We start from the raw sequence: 25,025 nt of genomic DNA on the forward strand, positions 1-25,025 counted from the left end.
AGGGATAAGATGAGCTCATTTCTATGCATCACCTAATACTGAAAGAGTCCTCGTTCTCTATCCCCCAGCAAAGAGAACTCTTTGTGCATGGCTCGCGGTTTTTGACACAGACATAAAAGATGTGGGAGGTTGGGGCAATGCGCACAGGCTGCGCGTGGTGCTCTGCCCCCGGTCCTGAGCCATCTCTCCCCTCTTGCAGGTCATGCTGGCTCCTCTCATTTCTATTGCACTGAAACTCTCACAGCTTCATGAAAGAACTGGCCGCACCGGTCCCACTGTTATAACATAAAGGCTCGTCCTGGCACCAAGGGAAAGAAGCCAGCCCGTCGCCTCTTTTATTGTCGGGTCTGTCGCTATAAAAGGAATATTAATTTTATCTGTGTATTTAAGAACACTGCCCGCTACAGATAGACAATAAAAACCAGCTCCTGTCAACACTTTGTGTGCACATTGCTGTGCTGCTTTTCTGCGTCACACAGCACTGCTGGCACGTTGGTATGGTGCTCTTTAGCACAGCCTTTTGGGTTAGCATATGTACTTCTTTTTTCTTTGCTTAAACAAAAGGCTCTAGAAATAACAAAGAACCCAACTCCCTGAATTACTGATGAATGTAGTCTCCATCTTGGACACTTTCCTGGAAAAGAAGCGCACTTTACCCTTGTTAATATGTTGTCTTTAAAATTTGATGTCTCTAAATAAGCAATGGACGTGCATTAATACTGAGTATTTTTCACTTGTGGGTTTTTTCCCTTTCAAAGCAAATTATGTACATTGCTCTCTGTTTGCCTTGCTATCTGTATAAGAAAAAAAAACACAACACACCCTCCCCCAAGAAATAAGCAGTAACAGTCGTTGCAGGATATTAAAGTGGTATGAGCTACAATTACTGTTCAGTGTTCTTTTATTTTCTTGCACGGTGATGGGCTCCTTTTGAAGACCAAAAGACTGTTTTGATGAAGTTGTTTGGTTGAATGGCAAGATCCACGGAATGATCACAGTTGCGTGCATTAATATGTTAAGTCTTTTCTAAGAGCATGGAGAGGGTGACTTTGGAAACAGCTGTAGCTGCTGTCAGTGCAGCTCCCTGCCCTCACGCTGTGGGCTGTCCCCTCCATGCTGAGCTGGGTCCTGCTCCCATCCCGGCCCATTGCCATTGTGCTGGGGAGGACGAGGTGTGCTTCTGCTGCCCTCAGCCACCAACGTGATGCCCTCCAGCACAGGGGCTTGGGCAGGTAAACCCAGCTCAATCTCCACTTTCTCTAGGCTGGTAAATGATGTTAATAGAAATAGTTGCATTGGTGGGAGTGATGTTAGGGAGTTTTCTCTCTTTTGCTTTGTGTGCCTTTGTCACCCAAACCCCAGCTGGACTGGACGGTGCAGGGAACACTGCCCACACAGCTGAAATTCAGGCCGTGTCCCTGGGCAGGCCTGAGGGAATGGCTGTTTTCCAGGAATGTGAAGCATCCCACCTTTGCCCTCAGCTCAACGCTGCCAGCAAAACTTCTGAGGTTGATGCAGATGTGCTGACAAAAAGCTCTTTATCTCATCTTCTGTACAGAGGTGAGGTGTCTCTTCTGACAAGAGACCTTCTGCTAAATCCATGCTAACAGCTTTGCTGGCAGAGCTGTTTTCATGGAATCATGGACTGGTTTGGGTTGGAAGGGACCTTACGGCCCACCCAGCTCCAACTTCTGCCATGGGGCTTGCCTGGGACCCCATCCAGCCTGGCCTTGAATACCACCTCCAGGGATGGGGCAGCCATCTGTTTTGAGGTAGGACAAGTTAAAACCTCAGCCCCCCCAGCCTTGCTGCTGCTCATGGTGTGCCTGGGCCCTGCTGCTGGAGCTCTAGTCCTAAGCAGCTGCATGCTGGCAGGAATGCATGTAACTTAATGAAGCACAAGGAAGGAAATGCAAAACCCCAGCAAATGCTGCAGCTTTTGCATTCAGGGAAGAAAAGGAAAAACACTGAATAAGACCTGATTTGTGTATGAAAGGGAAGTTCAGTGTGGTCCAGCCCATGCTCATTGCTTACACCCTCATGCACAGAAAGGTGTCAAAGGGAGGCTGTGCAATCCAGGCCATGTCCAAGGTGTGAGCATGGTGCTCTGTTTGGGACTTTGATCTCCTCTGTCAGAAAGGATGCCTGGCTGTGTCTGGGGAGGAAATGCCTTTCATTTGGCAGTCATTGCCTTGAGCCTTCCCTGGGTGGCACTGGCCACATGTAACCTTCTTTAGTGCCTCCTGGGTCACTTGAGGCCAGCTCCTGCCAGGATGGCAGAGGAGCACAGGTGACACAGAACCAAAACCTGCTGTGTTTCACTCTGCTGTCACATCTCTGCTCCGTTGCCTTCCCCTGGTGCAGCACACATGGGGCTTGTCTGCCATTTGTTCTGTTCAAGCAAATCGCTGCTGGGAAACCTCCTTTTGGGTTATTTTCTAACACGTGTACTGGCAAATATTGATTTCACTCCTGTGATAGATGTCCTCCTTCCCTGAGAGCTGGGCTGTGTTAAAAATGTCCCATGTCTGCAGCTGCCCCATACTGAGGGGCTGGTCCCCTCTTCCCTTTTTAATCTGCCGTGGAGGTTTGTCATTGTGTGAGTGAAGCACTGGGGCTCTAATGAAGGATGCTGCTTCCACACCGTGTCAGGCATTGTTAGTGCGGACGCTGCTGGGACTTGTTGCTAAATGAATGGGTTTGCCAGTGCCCAGATTAATCCAGGAGCCGCCTGGCTTCTGAGCACTCAAAGCCTAAATCTACTTGACAGCTTCTGGAGGGACAAATATGGTGTGGAAACATTTGATCTCTCAGCCAGCTAATAACTTGAAAACAATGTAAATTGGTGATTATACAATGCTCTGAGACACAAAAGGAGAATTTACATTTCCATCATAGAGCTTCAGTCCGGTGTGACTCTCAAAGCAAACTGCAGTTGCGAATAATGCATTTGTACTTCACGTGGACATCTTCATCTCTCAGAGCCCATTGGAAAGCCGGATCACATCCTCCTGGTGGCACAGACTGAGCTGACCCCAGTGCTGTGTGCACTGCTGACACAGAGAAGGCTGGTGTGCAGTTTGGGGGGAGCAGTGGAGCAGTATTATCTGTGCCATGTAGGCTCCTCCTGATGGAGCCACGTTCTGGCCAACTTCTGCAAATGAAGGGTTGGTCCCTGGGGCTTCAGCAGTGTGTAACGTCTCCGGGACCAGGCACAAAGCTTGCTGTGCTCTCACAGCTTTGCCATAGCTACGGTTGCTCCTTCTCCTAAAGCAGACCGCATTTCCCCACCGGCTCACTGAGCAGCACGCAGCTCTCGGCCCAAGTGCCAGCAAGCTCACAGCGAGCACACAGCAAATGAAGGCCAATTGCTAGGATAACTCACATAGCTCCAAGGGAGACCTCCATTTGAAGCTACCAGGATTGGATATTCATAATTTTCTCCGGAAATTCACTTTTACCCTGGGGCTGGATTACGGCGCGTTCCTTCCAAGGCAGCGGCTGCCCACAGCAGCAGAGCAGTGTGTTCAGCCCATGCTGCTCTCACTGGGCAGTGGAGGTGTTTGCAGAGCCCCAGCCCCTCCGAGCTTCTGAGTATTTGCGTGAAAAATTACCACTGTTCTCTTTGCTTCTCTTCAGGCTCAATCTGTAGGCTGCTGTCCCGAAGGAGCGCAATCAGATCCAGATGTCTCACCAGTTGTATGCATTTTTTAATCTTTACCCCAACTTTACATAAGGCAATATCTGATTTCTACATGCAGTTTCCACCGCCCAAAAATGAAAATACATTGCAAGACATCCAAGGAGTGGAAATCCTCCCGGGAGTGGAAAGAAGCACCAGATCTCAGGTTTCTTGTCCTAGCCTCAGTGCCAGGAACCGGGTGCAGTGGTGGCAGGGTCACACTGGCACTTGGGGTGATGGTTTGTTCTGCTGGCATTGGTGAATGGCACACCCACCATCTCTGTGGGCACCCTGTGCCAGTGCCTCACTGCCCTTATCATAACAAAATATGAGATCTGGGAAGATCGGGGCCAGCAAACCTGAGCTGGGGGGCGGGGAGCAGCAGGGCTGCGTGGGTGAGGAGGAGGAGGGGGAGTTAATAGGAAGGCCCAGGAGCTGGTGCTGGGGGTGGAGGTGGGGGGCACAGGATGATGTATGGACACCAGAAGGAGTTCAAGTTTCAGAACAATGATTGGTGGCGCAGGGTGACAGGCAGACGTGCTGAGTGTTGGTGTGCAGCTCCCTGCAAAGAGCTCCTTGGGTCATTTCTGTGCACCTCCCTGTACCTACAGCAGAAAGAAAAATCAGAAACAATGATTTTGAAGGGAATGAATGGGTAAAGAACGGCAGTGCTGTGTCCCAGTGAAGCTGCAGAGCTCTGAGCCATTCCACTCTGTGTTTATGCACTGCTCCTTGGAGAATGGGAAAGCTGAAGAGGAGTGGAGGAGTTTAGGAAGTTCACAAGCAGAGTGCTTGTGTTGTTTCTGGCACGGAGTTACCGGCCGTGGGCGTCCCTTCGCAGTGCCATTCACCTCCAGCAGCCACAGCCAACCCCACTGCTCCCATTAAGGGTGGCTCAGTCAGTTCCCGGCACAGCAAAGCTTGGGCTGTGGGTCAGGGCCACGAGCAAGGTGCAGCCGGAGCCAGAACGAAGCTGATCGGTGTGGGTTGGAGTGCTGGAGGCAGCTGCTGCTGAGGTGAGGCACAGTGCTCTGCCTTCTGCTCAGGGCCGTGTGGGATCCCCGCAGAGAGCCGCTGTCCTCGGCTTTGTGCACATCTGTGAGCACAGTCACTGATGTCCCCTCCCTGAACAGAGCACACTGCTGACGTCTCGTTGTGGCTGTGCTAATGCCATGCATTAGTCCTGAAAGAGAAAGGGGAAAGAGAGGGATGGGTTTGTGTCTTCTCCTGACTATGCAAAACCGAATGAAACAGGAGACAGAAGCTACGAATCCACCCCGTCCCAGTGCAGCCCAAAGATAAAAGAGTTAAAATGCTCTGTAATTAGAGCCAGCCTCAAAGAAGACATTTTATGACGGCAGTAGTCAGATGCTCAGCTCTTACACCCCGTGGCACAGAATGAAAGAATGCAATTTTTCAGCAGTGCTGGGGTTCTCATTTGGCTCAGCAGCAGTTCAGAGGTATTTCTCCTTTTGTAAGAAATATGAACCGATTGTGAGGTTGGGACTGCTCGGGTGGCACAGAAATTTTATATATATTTAAATGATGGTCTCGTCTGGTTCCTACATCTTTCAACATAAGCATTGCCTTTCACAAAGAACCAAAGCAAAATGAAAGCGTCAGTTATATGCAGCATAGGCTCAAGAATTTAATTAGTACCTAAGTGTTATTCTGAACAGTCACAGCAGAGTTTGTTAGGTTGCTAAATGGCCCCCTGGGCCCTGATGGGCTTAGCTGGGAGGACAGGAGCTCCTATGAGATGGCAGAGGTGAGTGTACCCTGTGCAGATCAGCACTCGGCTTGGAGTGTCCTCCTGATTCAACTGTTGCTTTCGTGGAAACGGAGGCTCTAGGTTATGTGGAAAGTAGAAGAGTCACAGGGCTTAGACAGCTAAAGGGCCAGATTTCTAATCTGGGATCACAGCATTCAGCCTCTGCTATAACCACCTATTCAATGCTTTTTCAGCATTCAAACTAAAAACTCAGTGACCGGCGATCCCCACACGCTTCCTGAAATCAAGAGCTGATCTCCTTAATGAGCAACGCATGGCTGTCACACCTCGTGCATGTCGCTGCTCAGAGCCCTGAAGCACAACCTCCTGAAGCCCTGGGCGGTCACCCCACGTCTCTGCGCCTCTTTGAGGTGACACTGGGGGCTGTGGCACTGAGGGCTGCAGGCAGTGGGCATGGAGCAGGTGGGGTGTGGACTGGGGAGCTTAAAGGAGCACAGCACTGCTGGGCGTCACTTGTGCTGTTTGCGGCTTTGAAAACATGGTTTCAACACTTGAATTCAGGGATGAGACAGAAAGAAACATGGCAGAACACAGCCAAAGCCAATGGGTTGATGTTAGGGGAATGTCACAGTGCATGAGGGAGTTAGGGTTGGGGTTAGAGTTAGGGTTTGGGTTTGGGTTAGAGTGGGTTAGGCCTTGGGTTTGAGTTAGCGTTAGAGTTAGGGTTGGGTTCATAACTTGCTCTGTTGATAGTAATGTGATGCCAGACATGAGCTGCTAACTTTTAGCTTGTGTGTGTGCTATTAAAGTCTGTGTGTAACGAGAGCCCTGAGGACAGCCCCAGACTCTGTGCACTGCTCCTGCCCAACTGTGGGTGCAGGGAACACACTGCTGGTCCTGGGATGTAGAGCGGGGGGACCCAGAGCTGCAGGGCGTGCACAATTTGGCAGGCTGGTTTGTGCAATCAGGGCAGCAGTCTTAAAGCAAAGTTTTCTGTATTTTCAAGATAAATGTTGTGATTTGTGTGCTTGTTATTTTGAATGGAAGAAGCTTACTGTAAATTGAAGCTGTTGTTTACTGTATTGCAAAGCAATGAGTGGGCAGGGCTGCTGATTAGTGCCCAGCTCCCAGCAACAGGTGGGACAGCAGAGCTTCTGGCACCACCTCAGGCGTTCACTGCTGATAACATTTAGGTCAGCACTGGCAATACAGGATTTTGTTCTTCTGCTTTCACAAACAAACAAAAAAAAAAAGAAGAAGAGATGGAATGGATCCATGCAAATTAAAAAGTAGCAGAAACTGAACCAGGCGTTCAGAGTTTCAAGTAAGCTCTCTATCATAGAGGGAATCAAAGGCAATTTTTAAGTAGCTATTGTGTGTTCTGCTTTAAAGTGATTGTTGTAAACATCTTGTGAAAAGCAGCTGAGCTGCATTTTTCAATTTTCCATACTGGCCTTGAAAGCCCACAGAGTATCTGACTGCTCCGATGGGTGGTGTCACACTTCTCCTGGGGCAGAAAGATGGTACTGAACAAATAGATGATACGCTACTGATTTTTTCTGCCTTGGCCAGGTGAGTTGGTGCTGAAGAGCCCATAACCCCAGGGCATTCCGTAGGAATTGCTTTTCTGATGCAGGGAGGTGCTGGAGATTCCTCGCACTGTGCTCTGATTCCTGCACAACTGTGCACTGTGGTTTTGTAGCTCAGTGTAACTGGATCTATCATCCACCTTAACTTCTGGACTTTCTTTCCCTCTGTCTTTTTTTCCCTCCTTTGTATCCAACTTTTTCTTTTCTTCCTTCTCCTTCAGTTTTCCAACGTTCCATCTTCTCCATGCGTAACATTGTTTCCCTCATAGGTTTTTCCCTTCTGGGTTTTTCTCTTTTGTGGTACAGGAGCACAGACTTCAAGATCAGTATCTCCCTTCCCCATCTGCCACCTTTCCATTTGTCTGTGTTTTTAGCATCAACTGAAATTCCCTTTGTATAGTTCCAGTCCGTGTGATTGAGGAGTTGCTGTACGATCAGGTAAGCTTGCAGACACAGCTGGTTTTATAACGTTCCCCATAGTGCCCACAAAAGCAGAGCCCAGCAGCAGCCCCCACGGGGAGTTTGGGCCATACAACCCGAGCTGTGTGGGTTTGTCCTACTAAAAGATGTTGTAATACGTATGGATAACTTGAAGCAAAGAATACGTTCCATAGCAACTGCAGTGTTTGTAGTAGCAATAGCACATGGGAATGCCTCAGCACTGCATTTCAGTGATTGTATGGACATGCTGCAAGGAAAACTGTAGTAATGAAGCACTGCCTGGAAAAAAATAGATGCAAAGCCAAATTTTTACAACTAGTGTGAGCAACTTATAAATGAAACCCACTGAGAATCAAAGGGAAAGAGCTTGTCAAGCACGGCTAGCCCAAGCAGCATGGGTTAAGCCACGTCTTGTCAGGTTGTATGGCGTATGCCCTTTCTGTATGCCCAGAAGGAGAAGCAAGGAGATATCTTTGTGCTGTATCCCAGGTCTTGTTCCCTGAGCTCCAGCACTCCTACCCGCTGCACAGAGCAGCGAGACCAACGCAAACCCCAGAGTAAGAGATCTGCAAAGGGTGGAGTTTGCGGTAGAATAATCTGGAAAACATCTCTAATTTTTATAGATATAAAGCTCTGTGGATTTTTAGTTTTGTGTAACCCGTAGAAACTAATACAAATGTAAAGAACGTTTTAATCGACATCTTTTAGCATAAGTAATACTCGAGAAATATAACAAAATACGAAGTATTGAGTTACTTCCCAGAGTCCCATTGTTTTTATTCCGCGTACAAAGAAATGTATGAGCCCTGAAGCAGTTTGAGAGGTAAAGGTTAAATAATGGGTATGTATTCAGCATTTTAAAACTAAGAAACTGTGGAGCTCTGCAGTCCCTTGTACACAAAGAGCTTGTCAGCACGAGTTGGTGAGAGTGGTGGGAGATCAGTGCTGGCAGCCCAGAGGAGACGAGCAGGAAGGGTTCGAGCTGAAAAGCATAAAGAAGAAGGGAGTTAATCGTGGTCTGTAAAACCAACGTTACTTCTATTTGTTCCTTTGGCATCGCAATACCACTCCAAAACAGAGGCCAACTGTTAACAGAGGCAAAGCCAACTTCATCCTTTGCAGGCTGACGAATGGTCATGTAAGTTACCAAATAACCCAAGACCTCAGGATTAAACTTCTCCAATTGTTTTCACATGATGCAACTTTAAATCTCTCTTTTGAACAGTATTAAATTTCCTTTCATTCCCATAAACTTCAGAAAAAGTTGACTGCTCTCACATTTCAGACTGTGACCCAGCTAACTTGCACTTTTCCCCTCTGCTAGTCTGGAGAGCAGAATAATGAAATTCAGACAACGGTGACCAAATGTTGCTCCGTGGAACTTTCCTTTTACAAAACAGATGAATGCTCCTGGGCTCCAAAACACTGCAGGGAACAAAACTTTCAAACCTTATGGAAATAAAATAGTAAGCCTATGCAGTGACTTCATCTCCTTTATCAGATCAGAGACGTTTTCTCTGGAATTGAAATGGATTAGAAAAAACCCTCTAAGTAGAGGAAAAGAATTAAAATATCCCACTGAAGCCATTACTGAAATACTGCTTTATTTCAAAAAACACACCCACACGGGTGAACACTGAATTTCACAGAGAAGAAAAACTGCCACATCATCATCGTTCACAGACCTCGTGTTGCAGATAGAAGTGTGCTATGGTCAGGCAGGAAAATAAATATCGCAGTGTTTGTGATCAAAGGGAGAGATAAGGCCGTGTGCTGCGTGTTCTGATCCTGACGGAGGGCTGTAGAAAATGACCACAGATAAGCGGCTGATGTGAGGGCTGGGATTTTTGCCTCTGGGATCCCCTGGAAACCCGAACAAGTCGGACCATCCAGCACCTCGCCAGATGAGGCCCTGTATTTATGTAATGAGAAATACCCACTGCGCTGCAGATTTGTTGCTAGTGTGAGTGAGATTGCGTTCACTTAAGCCCATTGCAAATGTAGCCACTAGAGTCAAAATAAAAGGAGCCAAAATATATAAATCCAGCAGACAGAGTTTATAGGGGAACTAAACCAAACATTCAACATGGAGATTTAGTGCAGCCGAACTGGTGTAACTAAACAGGGTACCTTACATCATTCTGTGTCCTACGGGCACGGTCCCCGTTTTAGTGGCGTGCTGCGCTCACGCTGATATCAATAAAAGTCTAACATGCAAAATGAGTGGAATATACGAGATGTCAGATGGTGCGGGACGAGCCCATAAAGCCCATACCTAAAATCCACTGTCACGCTTTTGGCAACCCCCAGCCAACTTCCATGCAAATTCCACCCCTGGATCCTTAACTGATTTTGCCTTAATTGAAAGCCTTAAAGGTGAATTGAAATGTTGTTGGAATAAAAACCTGTTTAAGATGCCAAATCCCTAACAAAATCCCAGTGCAGACTTACAAGTAAATAAATTGTAAAGGCAAACGTGCAGGCCTTCTTATTAACCTGTCAAACCACGAATTCTGGAATCTGTTCTTCTCTTGCAAAATTTGTGACATTCTTCTCCCCCTAATGACTGGAGTATTTTACTGCTTTGCGGGCCCGGCAACAATGATGACATTGTTTAGGAAGGTGGTGAAATCTCCCTTGCTCATGGTGATGACTGGGGGACCGCTTCCCCATTAATTTATGTGGAGAATTGGGAGGTACAGACCAGATGCCATGGCCCTTTCTTGGCAGTGCTGCTCACTACACGTTGGGCTGGGGCTGCCCATGAGGTTGTCTGATACGGTGTGAAGTCATGGATGGAAGCAGCTGAGTGTGAGGATAGTTCAGCTTTCCAAACTATTGCTTTAATGACCTCCTCCCTGAATTTGATTTTTGAGGACTAGGTTAAGTGATTCCTCTTGCAAAAAGCAAGCAAACTCTGTAAGAGAAATTGTGGGCCCTTTGACTGTAAGGGCCATCACCTGACATATTTTGCACAAGTATAACCTGCTCGTGCCCAAACTAAACTCAATCCATGACCTTATTTTGGAGATTCACTTCTCGGGGTAATGAGGAAATCAGAGTTGAAACAATTGCAACGCTTCCCTACCGAAAGATCCCTACAAAGCTCAGCATCTGCAGTGTAAATCACCAGCTGTGGGACTTGGAAGCATCACTGCTGCATGCTGCTCCTGTTGCCTGTCCTGTTCTGCACCTCGTCTGGTTGTTGAATTAATGCTTTGGAAGCACATTGGATACCGAATCTGATGAAACGCCGGGTGTCAGCGTGCAGTTATGAACATGAAACTACTACAACAACAAAAATAATGCATTATAAGCATTATAATCCCTATGTTTGCATGTGTTATTAAGTAGTCTCTGGTGTTTGCGTCCCATTCTATCACCCTTGTCCTTCCGGAAGGGTAACATTACATGTTACGCAGCTATGTAATTCAAGAATATAAAGAACAGAGTCCTGCTATATATATAAAATTCCAATGTAGTACACATACGAAAGGCAAAGAATTGTGGTCTGTTTCAGGCTTTTGCCTTTATCTTTTCCATTGCCTCCTGCCAATTTTCAAAGTACTCCCAGATCACAGACCGAACTAGATTATCCGAACAAGAACTCGGCCTCCCGGTCCTCCCTGCTACCACTCCCCAGGGATACAGCCTGCCCTCTGACCCCCGGCAATGCTCCCTCCCACTGCTACCTATCACTGCCCGATCCTTTGCTTTCCTCTTCAGGCAAAGGCATTTCAGCCTGAGAAGGAAGCAGAGCTGTGCACACTGGCACCAGCACACCTACTCCTTGGCTTGCTTGGCCCCAAAATGAAGGGAGACCCTGGAGGGTCTGTGCATCCCTCCTCCTACAGACACAGTGAAATATGTCATCATTTGTACTGCACTCACTTTGGAAAACTCAGCTAGGAAATGAAGGATGTGCTCAGTGAGACAATGTCGGCACTGCTGTCAGACAGAATTCCCACCCTAAAGAATTGTCAGCGGAAGCAAAGATATTTGTTAGTCTCCAGTACTCAAGAAGTACCACCAATGGCTGTTTTCTACACCATGGCAGCATTAAAAGATCAGTGGTGAACTCAGATTTAAATGGGGACTTCCCATGGGTGCATGGATTTTCGGAATCTGCAGGGCCTGGCCTTGTCTTCAGCTTCCACTCTGGAATCCTCACTGGGCTCTGATTCTAGTTACATCTCAAGTGGGCAGAGGATGATTGCTATGGCCTCGGTGGTTGAAATGAGAAAGATCTGGAATAGATTAATGGGAGTGTGAGAGATGGAAAGGAAAACAAGGACTTTCTCATAATGTGACACAATACTTAAGAACACACACTGTCGAGTCTCTCTTAGCTTGCTGTACTTCTGACACTATTCTCTTACAATATTTTGCTTATCATCCTCTTGTTAAGTTTATTGTACTTACAAATCATTCCCAGACAGCCAGCTTCTTAGATATCTTTTCATTAAAAAAAAAAAAAAGAAAAGAATAAAAGAATAAAAAGGTTTTGTGTGTAATACATTTCCCCTGCAGGAACTGATTCCTCAGCACTGCTGACTACAAGCCTCTCCTTGTTTTAAAACACACAGCCATGCATCTGGCAGCGGGCTCTTCTCCCCACAGCCACCTCCTGAACCTTCATCTGTGCATCGCATCTCCGCAGCATCCTGCAAACCACGTGGGAGAAACTGCCTCTAATTTGTCCACCCACCTCACAGCGTGTCACTACCCCGACTACTTCTTGCCATCGGATCCTTACTGATACTCTGCATTGTTCGTTTTGGGGTGTTGAGGGCCGTGTCCGCTCTGGTTCCTTTGTTTAATGTATTTTTAGTTCTTCCACTGCGGTATGACAGAGTGCAGCGTGTTCAAGGAAAAGTGGGGAGAATATTTGTATTGATTTCAAAATGCTGCAGATTAAGAGCAGATGTAGTATGTATTCCCCAAACGTATGTTTTAACTTTCATTTGTGTGCTGTGTGCTGAACAGTCTTCAAGCCAGGAAGTGATTTATATTCGCTAATTGCATGCACTTTGGTAGATTTGTAGCTAAAAATAAGCGGTTTGTTTTTTAATTACAAACGATTTATCCTTTCACAGGGCCTGTATCTAACATCTAGAAGCAAACCAAAGACCCGGGGAATCTGTGTGCAATTTTCTGATCTGCCATAGACTTCTGTGGCGTCCCCAGGAAGTGGCTGTGGGTTATCCCTGCGCCCAGGTGACCCCAGCAGCTGTGGGGATTGGCCCAGGTGGCGGAGCTGGAGAACACTGCTCTTTTTTGTCCCATCAGAGGATGTTTTCCACGTGACCGGTGGCTGAGTGGACTTGCTGCGATGAGCAGATGGAAAGCAGAGATTTGTTTATTGTGGTCAACTTGCTGATAGTTAGAACAGCTCAGAAATAACTGGAAATGTCACCTTAGAGGGCCAGGGCAAGTGAGCCCAGGCTGGTGCTGCAGAAATCCTATCCCAGCTGTACAGCCTGACCTTCTCACTGACATTTCCTCTGTAACTGCATGGTAAGTGTTGGGGCCCTGAGGGTACTTTCAGGTCTGATGGCCCTGACTGGGCTTACCTGGGGCCTGCCCCACGCCCCATTGCCTAGGGACTGTTTGAGCCCAGCCACGGGCCCTCAGCCCCTATCTGTGCTATTCACAGGAATACTTGTCTGTTACATTACCTCAGCTATGACTGGTCTCGGGCCCTGTTGGTTTCTGGAGGGAATTCCCTGCTTGACCTCAAACCTCTCTTAGCACTACAGACCTGTCTGACCTCACCATCATCACTGGACCTGGCCCTCACCTGCGGCACACCCTCAGCTCCCCGTCCTTTAAGGACCAGGAATAAGTGCTAAAGTTCTAAAGAACCCACCCAGAAAGGTGGGTCAAGGACCTGAATGGGGAGAAACTTCTCTGCTCTCTGGAGGTAACTGTCAGCTTAGCTCCTGAGCCATCTCAGCTCCGGGTTCTTTGTGTCAGAAGCCACCTGAGAGGCCTCCTTGTCCTTCCCAAACACAGCCAGGTGCTTTTCTGGGTTTGGTCCTCCTGGGCTCTGTTAGAGTCTGATGAGAAACACGAGACTCACACGGCAGAAAGCAAACCTGAGGGGGAGCAGGACTTGCGATGCAGCAGGAAACGAGGAGGAGACTCTTCGAATCCTGTCCTTGTTCCTATTCTGCTTATTAACTTCTTGTTAAACAATTACTGACTTTCAAAACCCAACCCCCTAAGAGCCCTGCACATGTGATCGTTCTGAATGGGGAGCAGTTATCACTCCTGGTTCTCTGGCAGCGCCCCTCAGCCCCATCTGACCGCAGCCTTGGCTCAACGGGCCCGACTGACAGTGAGTTTTAAGCTCGCTGAGGGGAAAATTGGAAACCTCTCAACCTGTGTGTGAAGGGCAGCTGAGAGATCGCTTCCCTGGACTGTAAGTTCGTGGTTTCTTTGCCTCGATTCAATGGAAGCGATCTTAAAAGTAAAGCGGTGCACCCAAAGAGCTCAGCAGGATACGTGATGGGAGGTTCTGGCGCACCGGGCAGGTAGGGGCTGTCGCAGTTCGACACGGCCCAAACGGGGCGATTCCAGTCCTCCCACCAACCCGCTCCTCGCAGAGCCCCGACGGCCGAGCGGGGCAAAATGGCGCCCGGCGGCGCGAAGCGAGCGCCCCCCCGGGGCCACGGGGCGGGAGGCGGCGCGCGGGCTGGCCGGCAGGGGGCGCTGCAGGGCCGGGCCGCGCGGGGGCTCTGCCGGGGCTGGGCCGGGCTGCGCGCGGAGCGGAGCGGGCGGAAAGTGACAAGTGAGGGCTGAGGCGGCCGCCCGCGCCGCCTTCCCCGCCCGCCGGCAGAGCGCAGCCCCGAGGGCGCGGCGCGGGACGGACGGAGGAGAGAGGAGAAGAGAGGCGGCCCCGCGGCGCTGCGCGGTGGATGTCGGAGTAACGCGGCGTCGGCTCAGGAATGCGGCAGCCGCCCCGGCCGGGCGGCGGGGACGGGAGGCTCCTGCTGCTCCCGCTGCTGCTGCTGCTGCGAGCGGGGAGCCGGGCCGAGCCGGCGGACACCACGCCAGGTAAGAGGGCGGCCGCGAGGGGAGCGGGCTGCGCTGAGGGCGGACGGGGCGCGGGGGAGCGAGGCGCTGCAATGCAACGCAACGCAACGCGATGCGCCGCACGGCGCTGCCCGCCGACCGAGCGCGGGGCGATGGGCTCCGGGCTGCTCCGAAACTCGGCCGGGCTCCGGGCGGCAGAGCGCGGCACCGCGGGGAGCGCCTTCGGGGCGCCGCTTCGCCGTCCCGTAAACTTCGTCGGCGCGTTTGTTTGAAAGAACGGCCTCGCGGAACGCCTCTCCGCCGTGGTTTGAGGGCGCGTTCCGCGTCCCGCTGCTTCACCGAGGGGGGATTTCAGCCCTGTGGGGCTGCGCGAGGCCGCCGCTGCGGGCTGTGCTGGGCGGAGCGGCCGCGCGGCGCCGGGACGGGGAGAGCGAAGGGCGAAGGGAGGTCGGGCTGCGAGGGGCTGAAATGCGGGGCTGAAATGCGGCGCTGCTCGGGGCCGGGCCGAGTGGTGGGGCTCGGAGCGCTCCGGCACGGCTCGGAGGGACAGAAACGTCGAATGCAGCTTTGCGGCGTCCCCGGTGAGCGTTTAAGCGATAGGCGGTGGAGGAGAGGAGCGACGGGCGGAGCGGTGCGGAGCTCTGTGCAGGCGATGAGGCTCCGGCAGTGACTGATAGTTTGGGTTGTGGTGTGAGGTCTTACGGGCTCCTGAGAGCCTGGAGGGAAAGGAAACCCCACCGCCATTCACTGCGAGTTCGGCTGGGAAGGGTCTTTCATCGTGACTTCGCTTTAACGCACTTATGGTAATTAACGACTGCCAGTACAGTCATTAGCATACAATTATTTACCCCGCTGAAGTGCTTCTTATATCATAACCGACCTCTTTGGCAAAAAGTTGCAATACTGACTCGTGGGCGGATCGAGGGATCGTGTTTTTTTGGTGGACGCACATCGGTGTGGCCACATTACGGCCCTGCTGTGTTTTTCCCCCCACATGTTAAAGGTTTAGGTTTTGTAGAAGATTGGGGGTAATTAATGAAAGCTCTGAAGTGCTGATCAAAAAAGCATCAGTAATAGGAAGCGTTGTGCAAGTTTCTTTAAGGTAATTGTAGAGCCTGGGGGGGATGGATGTGTCTGCCCCAGGAAACCTGCCAGCCACAGCCCTTCAGGCCTCACCCTTCGCCCTCACCTTTAAAGACAGAGCGAGAAACCAACCCCATGAGTTACAGGCATCGCTCCTCCTGGCCGTGTCAAATAAGGCCAGCAGTGGAAGCCCATCTGTGGCAGCAGCCCGCTGTCCCCCAGCCATCACCCAGCGCCAGTGCTGCAGGAGCGGATGTGGCCGCTGCTTCCCGGAGCTGTGGCGCTGACTGAGAGCCCTTTGGTGTTTGCATGGTCCCAACACCTGCACGGTGCTGCTCCCACCTGGGGAGCCCCGCTCGGGCGCCCGGAGCCAGCACAGATGTGCAGAGTGCCCCTGCGTGCGGGAGCAGCGGGATGTGGCCGTGCTGTGGGCAGGATGCTGAGCAGCCGCTGTCACAGCTCGTCTGAAGGGATCCTGTGAGGATGAGCTGAGATTGTCAACTGACCAAAACTCTTCTGCTGCGTGGCTTTCCAAAAGCTCTTTATTTTTTTCCCCTAGTTCCCCTGCTTCCTTTTTTTGTCCGTGACCTTTCCTTGCAGGGAGCACAACAAAACAAAAAGCACATTTTCCTTTGTATGTTGGTGCTGTCTGCAATGCGTGCTCTTCCCAAGGGTGCTCGCAGCTCGGCCCAGCAGCGTGCTGATTAAAACCACACCGTTTCTGTGCATGTAAGGAATGGGAACTCTCCAACTTGGACGTGTTTTTATTCTTTGCAGCATCCAAGATGACTGTAGGTATGACCCCTCTAGCTTTGTTGTTGCTCTGTATCATGTACCTTTGTGATGACTTGCAGCAGAAGCCTGAGGAGCATTAAAATGCTTTAGGAGCATGCAGTAAAACTGCAGATATCTGGGTGGTATTTTTGATGATGTGGTGTGCTGTTCATAGAATGGCCCGGGTTGGAAAGGACCTCAAGGATTACAAAGCTCCAACCCCCCACCACATGCAGAGCCACCAACCTCCACATGTAATACCAGCCCAGGCTGCCCAGGGCCCCATCCAACCTGGCCTTGAACACCTCCAGGGATGGAGCATCCACAGCCTCTCTGGGCAGCTGTTCCAGCACCTCACCACTCTCATAGGAAAGAACTTCCCCCTGACATCCAGCTTAAATCTTCCTTCCTTCAACTTAAAACCATTTCCCCCTGTCCTGCTGTTATCTACCCTTCCAAAGAGTTGAACTGTTGACTTCCTTGTCTTGCCTATAAAAGGATGAGAGAAGATTGTTTCATCGACCTTGATTGTAGTCTCATGTTTCTTGATGGAAGTTCCTTGTAGTATCAACAGGTGATCTTCAGGTCATCTGTTTGTGTTCGTAATTAAGGTCTGCTGGAGCTGCCCTGCTGATTGTGTACGCACAGGAACTTGAAGGCTGCAAATTAGATCAGGGTTGAGAAGCATCTGAAAGCTTGAGTGTGGATGCTAAGTACAAATACCTAAATCTAGGCAAAGAGTGGAGGGGGAGAAAAACTTCCCTGAGGTGTGACAGTGGATATGGCTTCTTGGAAACACGTGGGGAAATGCAGTGATCTTCTGAGGCTCAGAAAAGTGCCCCGGAGTGGAGAAAAGCCCCTCAGTAAATGCAGCTGCTCTCCACATTGTGACTGTCTCACAAACCGGGGATGGTGCTCAGCCAAGGGCAGATGTCTGGCCTCAGTGCCAGGGAAGGTTAAAAACAGTAAGAAATAGACGAAGTATTAAAGCAAGGCGCTGTGTGTAAGGGAAGAGCACAGTCCTGGGGAGTCTGAGCGGAGGTGCTGGGAGCTTGCTGTGGGTGTTGTACGTTCGTTACGGTGCTGCCGATGCATTGTGTTGTACGGGGATGTGCTTTCACTCTGCAGCGACGCTTTGGTACCACCTTTACAATTGGGTGTAGCCATCCCAATGTGCAGTGGTGCGGTTTCATAAGGAGATGAGATCTTGAGAAAGCAGTCGGTGGAGGCCCCGGTGCAAGCCTGCATTTTATTAAAAGGTTTTTTTTTCAAAGCCAGTCAGGTCATCTGGGGAAACCGATCCTTCCCAGTCCTTCCTGTGCCCCCGTGCCCCTCTCCTGTGGGGCTGTGGGGGGTGCCGTCCTGCCCCATCCCAGCACTATGCACATCTGCTGCTTGCTGGGCTGGGAGGGGACAGCGCGGGGCAGCACGGCAGTGGGCCACGGGAAATAAATGATCAGAGGTAAGCGAGGGAAAACGTTCACCAACTTGATAACCTCGTCGCACGTTCCCTCCAGAGACTGGAAATAGCTGAGGATGTGCTTTTCTTACACTTGGAGCTTGAGATTATCTTTGGAAGAATACGTGCTTCCAGATTCACAGCAGGAGTTGCTCTGGAAAGATAACTCCTGTGCCTTCGTATGGAGGAGGGGGCACAGTCCCACCACGGGTTGCTGGGCTGTAAGGGTCAGTGTGCAGGACGGTGTGCTGCCCATGGGATATCTGCAAGGCCTTAATCTCAGAGCTTGGGAGGACCTTGGAGTTCTGCTAACTTAGGGAGGTGACCATTTCCTAAACCTCATCAGAGGGCATAAGGCACAGGACAGCCCAGGGGGTTCAGGGGCCGTGTGATAAGGGGAGCTGATGGGGTGATGCACTGAGTGAGATGTTCTGCAAGAGTCCTTTTAACATCACATCCAGTGCTTCATCCCTCCTTGAATTGATAGCACTTTGAAGAGAACCTGTCTCTGTGCTTTGGCCTTTTGGCCACATCTAGGTAAAAGAGGGGATGCCATTGGTAAGGAGAAGGCTCATCGTTCATTAGCCCAACATGGAAACACCTGGAAGCAAGGCTGCCCGCTGGTAAGGCCTCGTGGTACACCACCACCTTCCCGTGTCTCTGTCCCCACCTTCCTCTTCAAGAGCAGGTATCCTCCTCGCTGTGCTGTGAGCACTGCTCTTGTCCATGACGCCCTTACAGGGTTCCCATCTATCAGAGCACTGAGGAGTCCATAGTGTGTTTACAGCAGTTTTTGTTGCCTCTCCCAATTCTTGCAGAAGGAGGTCACTTATCATGCTTGAACATCTCTTCTCCAGAATTAACTTGGCCCCAAATAAAAGGAATTATCTTTGTAATTGTTTTGTTTACTCTGACTTCTTGATGTACTGTGTACGTAACGAGCGCTCTGTGCGTTTTATTTTCTATGTTCATTATTCAGTCCATATGTTTTGATTTTAGTGAGTTAGTTGGCTTTAAATGCCTTCTCTTTCCAGCAAATTTAGCACAACTTTGCAGCGGGAGAGACGTCCCTTTATCTGCAGAACAAATGGAGCACGGAGAGCTCTGCCTGCAGTGTGAAGTTGTTTAATTCCCAATTGATTTGCTGGGGAAATTGATGCATCCAACCGGCCACAGGGCAGCACTTGGTCAGTCTTTGCCTCTGACCGTTGGTTCTTGTGTCTCGAGTCATTTCTCTTTCTACTTTTACAGCTCTTCTCTGAATGCAGAGTGCAGCTACCAGCTCCGTCACGGTGCTGATGCTTTCTGCACTGTGCCTGCTCTGGAGCAGTGGTTTGGGGACACGGTCCCCTTGCCCTGCATTGCATCAGTATTTGTGGTTGTGTGGTGCCAGCATCGCTGGGGCCATGACTGTGTGCAAACTCAGGCCCCCCTGCCTTTAAATTCACTTTCCTTGGCAGTTGGTTAGAGCAACCTTTGTAAGTGAGATGCAACCAGCTCACTTATTTTAGCTATTGGTCTGTCGCTGTGTTTTTAATTTACTGTAATTTAATAACTGACACAATGCTGGAATAAATAAATGGGCTGCGAACATTCTTGTAGACTTTGGGAGTCCAGCTCAGGGCAAGCTTTGGCTTTTAATTAACGCTGTCCGTGAGATTTATTGTTAAAATAGTATCCTTTCAAATAAGTAAATCCAAAGCCGGGTAAGAGATGAATAATTGAAACCTGGTGTGGGACATCAGAAGGCAGCACGGAGCCTTCCCAGCAGGGCTGTGTCCTGTAAGGTAGGGCTCATTCCACCGCGTTGGGTGCCGCCATTATTTATCCCCTCCCTTTATTTTCTGCACCCAGTGCGTTGCTGTGTGTTGAGGAACACGTGTTCTTCGTGCCGTTAGGAAGGTAGGATGTGACATGTGCATAAACCAGACTTGTAGCACAATGTGTGGTGTTAGGAAGGCCGTTGGAGGCCCGGCTATGAAACGCCAACGGCTTTTGGCTTTTTAGCCCCTACTGTTAGGTAAGGGCTCCAAAGAGAGGCCCAGGCAAGGGAAGAAGCTGCAAAGGCATCCTCTCATTACAGAGGAATCTCAGTCATTAGCAAACGTCTAATTCGTCAGGGATCAAAAGAAGACATTCTCCTGATTTTCTTCAGTTATGTGGGGGCAGATGATATCTGAGTGCCGTTTTTCCTTGGAGACTCTGTCTGTAGGATGTGATTTATGGTCTCACATTCTGTTCTTGAGAGTTTTTTGTTGTTGTTTCACGTAATCTTTAAATCCTGATGAATATTTCTGACCCTTAGGACTGGTTGTACAACGAGCCCTGACCAGCAGTAGGATGCTCCCAAGGCTTGGGAGCTCTTTATGTGCAGAAATGCTGATGTTCCACGTGGGCTGCTCTTAAGATCCTTGGTGTCCTGCATATCACAGCAGCAAAGCAAACTGTTCCCAACATGAGGACCTCTCCGACCAACCTGTTCAATTTTAGGCTGAATATTCCCAGGGAATGGCAAAGTGAGACGGATTTGCTTTTGTTCTTTGGTTTTGATTGTGCTGTTCAGGTCTACACGGGTGTGTTAGGATGGGCACAAAGCTGTCTGTCCTTCCTTCCTGAGCGGGACTTAACGGGGAGCCGGATTTGGCGGTGGTCAGAACTGTCCTTCTGATCCCCAAATCTCTGATGTGTGGATCTGTGCGTGTCACAGTAGTTCTGGGGGAACTCACCGATGTGTCTCAAAAATTTATTAAGTCAACAGTTGTAACTGGGGGGAGGGGGAAAGGCATTTTCCGAGTTGATAAAGTTAATTTTCAGTGGGTTTTCTCAATTACAAACAAAATGAGCCAGCTGCTACCAGCAAACTGGCTGCTTTTCCTTGCCAAAAAGCTCTTGCGTGGGCAGCGTAATCTTTTGTGTGAGCGCTGCAGGTGGAAGCAGCTCCCAGAAATGCAGGACCTTTAATTGACGATGGTTTGGGGGAGCTTGAATGTCACACACACACACACACACACACACACACACACACTTGTCTGTCATTCCTGTGGCCTGTTCAGCTCTGCTCTGATTCGAGGCTGCTCTGAAGACACAGGGCTTGGAGCTGTTGAGAACTGGGCAAAAGTTTTGGGCCTGCATTGTGGTTATCCGGGGAAACCTCTGCAACAGCAGTCCCATCCAGCTTTTAGCATCCATGGGTAATTCTAAGAGCAGCCCTTGTCTTTTCCCCAAAGACTTAGCCTGCCTGCAAGCACAAATATCTTAGCTGGCACCATTCTTCCCGCAGTGTCACTGAATGACTGGATTCGTTGCCCCAGGCATCGCAGACACACATCCAGCCAGGGTCATCCTAGCAAGAACAATGCTGCCATTGCCTTTGATTTGGGGAAATTGCAGCCTGTTGGGTTCTGCACAGTTTTGTACTTGAGATATTTTTTTGTCAGCTTGCAGCCATCTCCTGCCCAAGCCCTGTAATTGTCGGAGGTTCGGTTGTGCTGCTGCCTTTGGCTGCAGTTATCTCAGCAGATTATCAAGGGTAACTTCACATGGACTAATTGTAATAACTGAAAAAGCCTAGGGGGAAGAATTCTGTCTCTGCTTTGCAAGCGGGGGATTACGTGTGTATACATCCAGTGTAATTTGCTGGGAAGTGTCTGTGTGTGTATCTGTCAGAGCTGTGAAGTCATTTGAAATATACCAAGGATGTTATGTGGTGATACGGAGGCTCGGCTTTCTTCTGCTTCTGTTGAGCTATCCCATGGAAGCTGGCATTGTCCTCTTCTTTCTCTTCCCTCGCCCGCATGAGTTGGTGTCAGGCTCCTTGAGAAGACACTTACATGCTGGAAGGGTTACCGTGCTCATTCAGCCTTCACGCCGTCAGGTCTCAAGGCCTGCTCTCCTCCTGCTGTTTGTGACTGCGTTCGTACCGTGATGTGCTGACACCACACGTGGTGGGTGATTACAGGGAAGGTGACTTCAGTGCAGAAGGGAAATGCTTGCTCAGCCCTGCCAGCTTTGCTGTGGTAGAGCTCCTACGTGCACATGGCAGGGGGGTGGTTGTTATGGTCCTTTTCAACCCAGGCCATTCTACGGTTCTATGATATTCACTGTCCTCCAGTGAAGTGAGGCAGGTAAAACAGGCAGCTGCAGCACCAGGGCCAGGCAGGTTCTTTTGCCTGAGTCCCATGAAGAATCTACAGCTATCTTTCAGGAAATACAGTGGGCAATAGCTTTCAGTCAGCCAAAACTAACGAACTCGCAGTCTCCCAGCCCGCTTGGACTCAAGTGTTGTTCTCTTCGGGAGCTTACAGAATAAAATAACCTGAAAAATTCATTTTCCTATTAAAAGATGTTTTTGCTAAAAGCCATGTAGACAACCCCAGGGCTGTACTTGTCCTGTAGTGTTCCTGGGACTGAAGCTGTGTCTTTTGAACTGGAATGTATCAAAGCTCATGGGTCTGAAGCTATTCAGCACATTAGTTTTATTTAAGTAAGAGGTAAAAAGTGACCTATCCCGCTGCTTGGAAAGGTTTGTCTGCTCTAACTTCGGCCTCTGGAATCACTGTACACTTTTCTTGGGACTTCTGAGGGAAACGGAGCAGTTTTCAGTGTGAAAGTGATGCTGTGCAGTGCAGGTCCATCCTGTGAGCGCGGTGGTGTTATCACCCAAATGGTGTTTCTTTAAGCTGCGATCAGCAGAGCTCTGCTGTGGAAAGTGGTTTTGGGATGGAGTGTCCTGGAAAAGCTGGTCCCGAGACCTGAGAAGTGCAGTCATTCTCATTGTCGTCACTGGGCCTTGAAGGACGCGTGGCGCTTTGGAGGAATGGAAGTCTGGAGTATTTCAGCTTCAGCGCTCAGATGGGCGGTGGTGGCCACGTGCTGCTTCTTCTGCAGGGCCCTGCAGGAGAGGAAATGTGCCCGGCACACGGTGGGGGCTGAGTCCTGCCCGTGCCCCTTTTCCCAGACACGAGGTGTGCTGCAGGACGTGTGAAATGTGACTACTTGGGATTTTGTCTTCAGGCAGCAGATAGTGTTGCGTTTGCTTCCTGCCCAAACGCCATGGGAGCGGGCAGGTTTTGATCCGCGCTGCGAGGTGGAGCTGTCTCAGCTTTCAGGGATGAAAGACAACTGTCATTTAAGTGCCATATGAGAGAACGGGGTCTATTCTCGCAGAGCTCTTTGGGGGAAGGGAGAAAGCGAACGCTTTGCATACAGGAAAGTGTCTGCTTGGGGGGTATTTGATTTCACTAAACAAAATATTATCCAGCCTCCTTTGCATGACTTTCATACCATTATGGGGTTAAAATGAACAGCCAGATGCAAATGGTTTCTTTTCTTCTTCCGTACATGTTCTCATGCCCTCCACCAACCTTAACTTTTTTTTTTTTCTTTTTGAAAAGAAATATATGTTATGAAATGGAAAAGGCATCTCATTTTGCCTGGTAACAAGTAGCACAGAGCTCAGCTGAATCCTGGAGATTAGCTCCCCTTTATTCCTACCAGAGCTGCTGCCCATGCTGAATGCGTGGCTCCAAACAAGCACTTTTGTTTTTAAATGTAAAATTAATGTATGCCAAGAAGGTATTTATAATATTTGATGAAAGCCGATGCTAACTGGAGCAGCTCTTGAAGCCTATATTTAGTAATTGCATGTGCAATTCAAGGAGAGTGCTAGGAGCTCTCTGAGCACAAACTTATTTTTCACCTTTCGGAGGCATATGAATAAATAAAGAGGGAAATGTTTCATGTGGTTTGTTTAAATTAAAACCCTTGATTGGAAAACAGGTCCTGCTGTCTCACCTCCCCCGTGGCCTCTTCGGTCTCTATTGGTTTTTGCATTGCTTCAGAACTCTGAAATAGGAGTGATTTTTGTGTGTGTGCAGAAGAAGGGCTTTTATCAGCGTCTGGATTTTTCTGTTTCAGCCAAACCTATCCAGCTTTTGGTTGGAGAAGTGGAGGGGAAAACAGCTTGAAGTGACTTTTTCCTGTTGCACCGGCTGTGAGCTGTGCTTGAATTCTGCAGAACGTAGCAGCTTGAGCCAAACCAGGAAACGTCTTGGGTGTTTTGTGTGCACTCATCTTTGATGTTCTGGGATTTGGGGCTTCTGTGGTGTGTTTTGGATATGAGCCCAGGTGAAAATGCCCTGGAAAAGGGGTGTACCTGGCAGGTGAGGTTCTGGCAGCCCCTTTCTATCCTGGGCCTTCTCACTCAGGTCATTCTATGGGAGCAGTGTGCTCTTCGGGGCAGTACTGCAGAGCTGCTCTGATGAATCTTTTCTGTTGGCAATTCAAAGCCTTGGGGTTTTGTTTGGGTTTTAGTGCGTTCTTGTGTCAGCCGACATCTGCTTGGATGTTTTCTATTAACATCCCTTTAATTTTGGGATATGCTTTGCTTAATTGAAACTTTGAAGCTACAGAAAGATATTTTGAGCAAACCTGTTCTTCCTTATGCTAATGTAAATGCAGAATAAATACATACTGTGACCAATGCTGGTAATAAGTTGTCTTTGTTGAAGAGTCCACGATTTGAAAGTTTCCACTTCCCTTGGTTCAGCGAGCCTCCCAGTGTCTTCACTATCCAGGCATGTTGCAGGGCTTGTGCTGCTTAATGCAGAGTACCTGGAAGGCAGAGTGCACCTACAGAGCGTGGACAAGAGGTAGTTGTTACTCATAACTGAACCATGAAACACTTTGCATTCATTTTTTACAAAAAAACCAAACAAATAAACAAAAAAGCATTTAAATGCATTTTTTTGGTACACGTGCCAAAAGCATGGGGCAGCTGTAGTCCTCAATGAGCATCCTGGTCTGGTGCTAGAAACGTGGCATGGTTCAGTTCTTACGTGCACATGATGAACAGCAGAGAAACACAGCATAGCATGAAGTTATGCAGCAGTGGCAGCTCTTCAGTTGGATTGTGTTTATAAGCAGATGCTTATTCTTTAATCTGGGGAATGGTTGGTATATTACCCACAGTGTGACTGATTTACCAAGAGATGCAGTCAATTTGTTTCCAGGCAGAGACGTGTCTGGGCTAACACAGTGCAGGCACACCAATGACAGTGCAGGTTTTGGTGCTTTTTTCCCCTTACTTTCCAGGTTTTTTTAGGGACCGGGGTTATTAAAAATAAAAGTCAGAAATCCATCTGCAGCAGTTTATGTTTTCAGGGGAGAACGGAGTGGGGGGCAGCAGCATTACAGATGTGCACATACCCCAACCCTCTGAATGGCGTT

At 49.3% G+C, this 25,025-nt stretch overlaps 2 protein-coding genes across 5 annotated transcripts in view; both read left to right on the forward strand.

Moving 5' to 3' along the window:
- The window catches only part of PGM1 (phosphoglucomutase 1), an 18,934-nt gene extending 18,051 nt beyond the window's left edge, over positions 1-883 (forward strand). For all 3 annotated transcript variants that reach the window (NM_001038693.3, XM_046944518.1, XM_015291025.3), the window contains exon 11: positions 200-883. In NM_001038693.3, coding sequence (NP_001033782.2) covers positions 200-289 — 90 coding nt within the window. In that variant the 3' untranslated portion in view covers positions 290-883. The remainder of the gene's footprint in view (positions 1-199) is intronic.
- Positions 515-25,025, forward strand: part of ROR1 (receptor tyrosine kinase like orphan receptor 1) — a 143,092-nt gene continuing 118,581 nt past the window's right edge. The window contains exon 1 of one of the 2 annotated variants that reach the window (XM_046944240.1): positions 515-12,961. Coding sequence is in view for 1 of the 2 variants with exons in the window: in XM_015290940.4 (XP_015146426.1) it covers positions 14,395-14,503 (109 nt within the window). In the remaining variant the exon portion in view is untranslated. Of the gene's footprint in view, positions 12,962-14,283; positions 14,504-25,025 lie in introns of those variants that run through there. The other variant, XM_015290940.4, reaches the window with a different exon arrangement.

The sequence above is a fragment of the Gallus gallus genome, chromosome 8 (assembly GCF_016699485.2).
Source record: "Gallus gallus isolate bGalGal1 chromosome 8, bGalGal1.mat.broiler.GRCg7b, whole genome shotgun sequence".
NCBI lineage: Eukaryota > Metazoa > Chordata > Aves > Galliformes > Phasianidae > Gallus > Gallus gallus.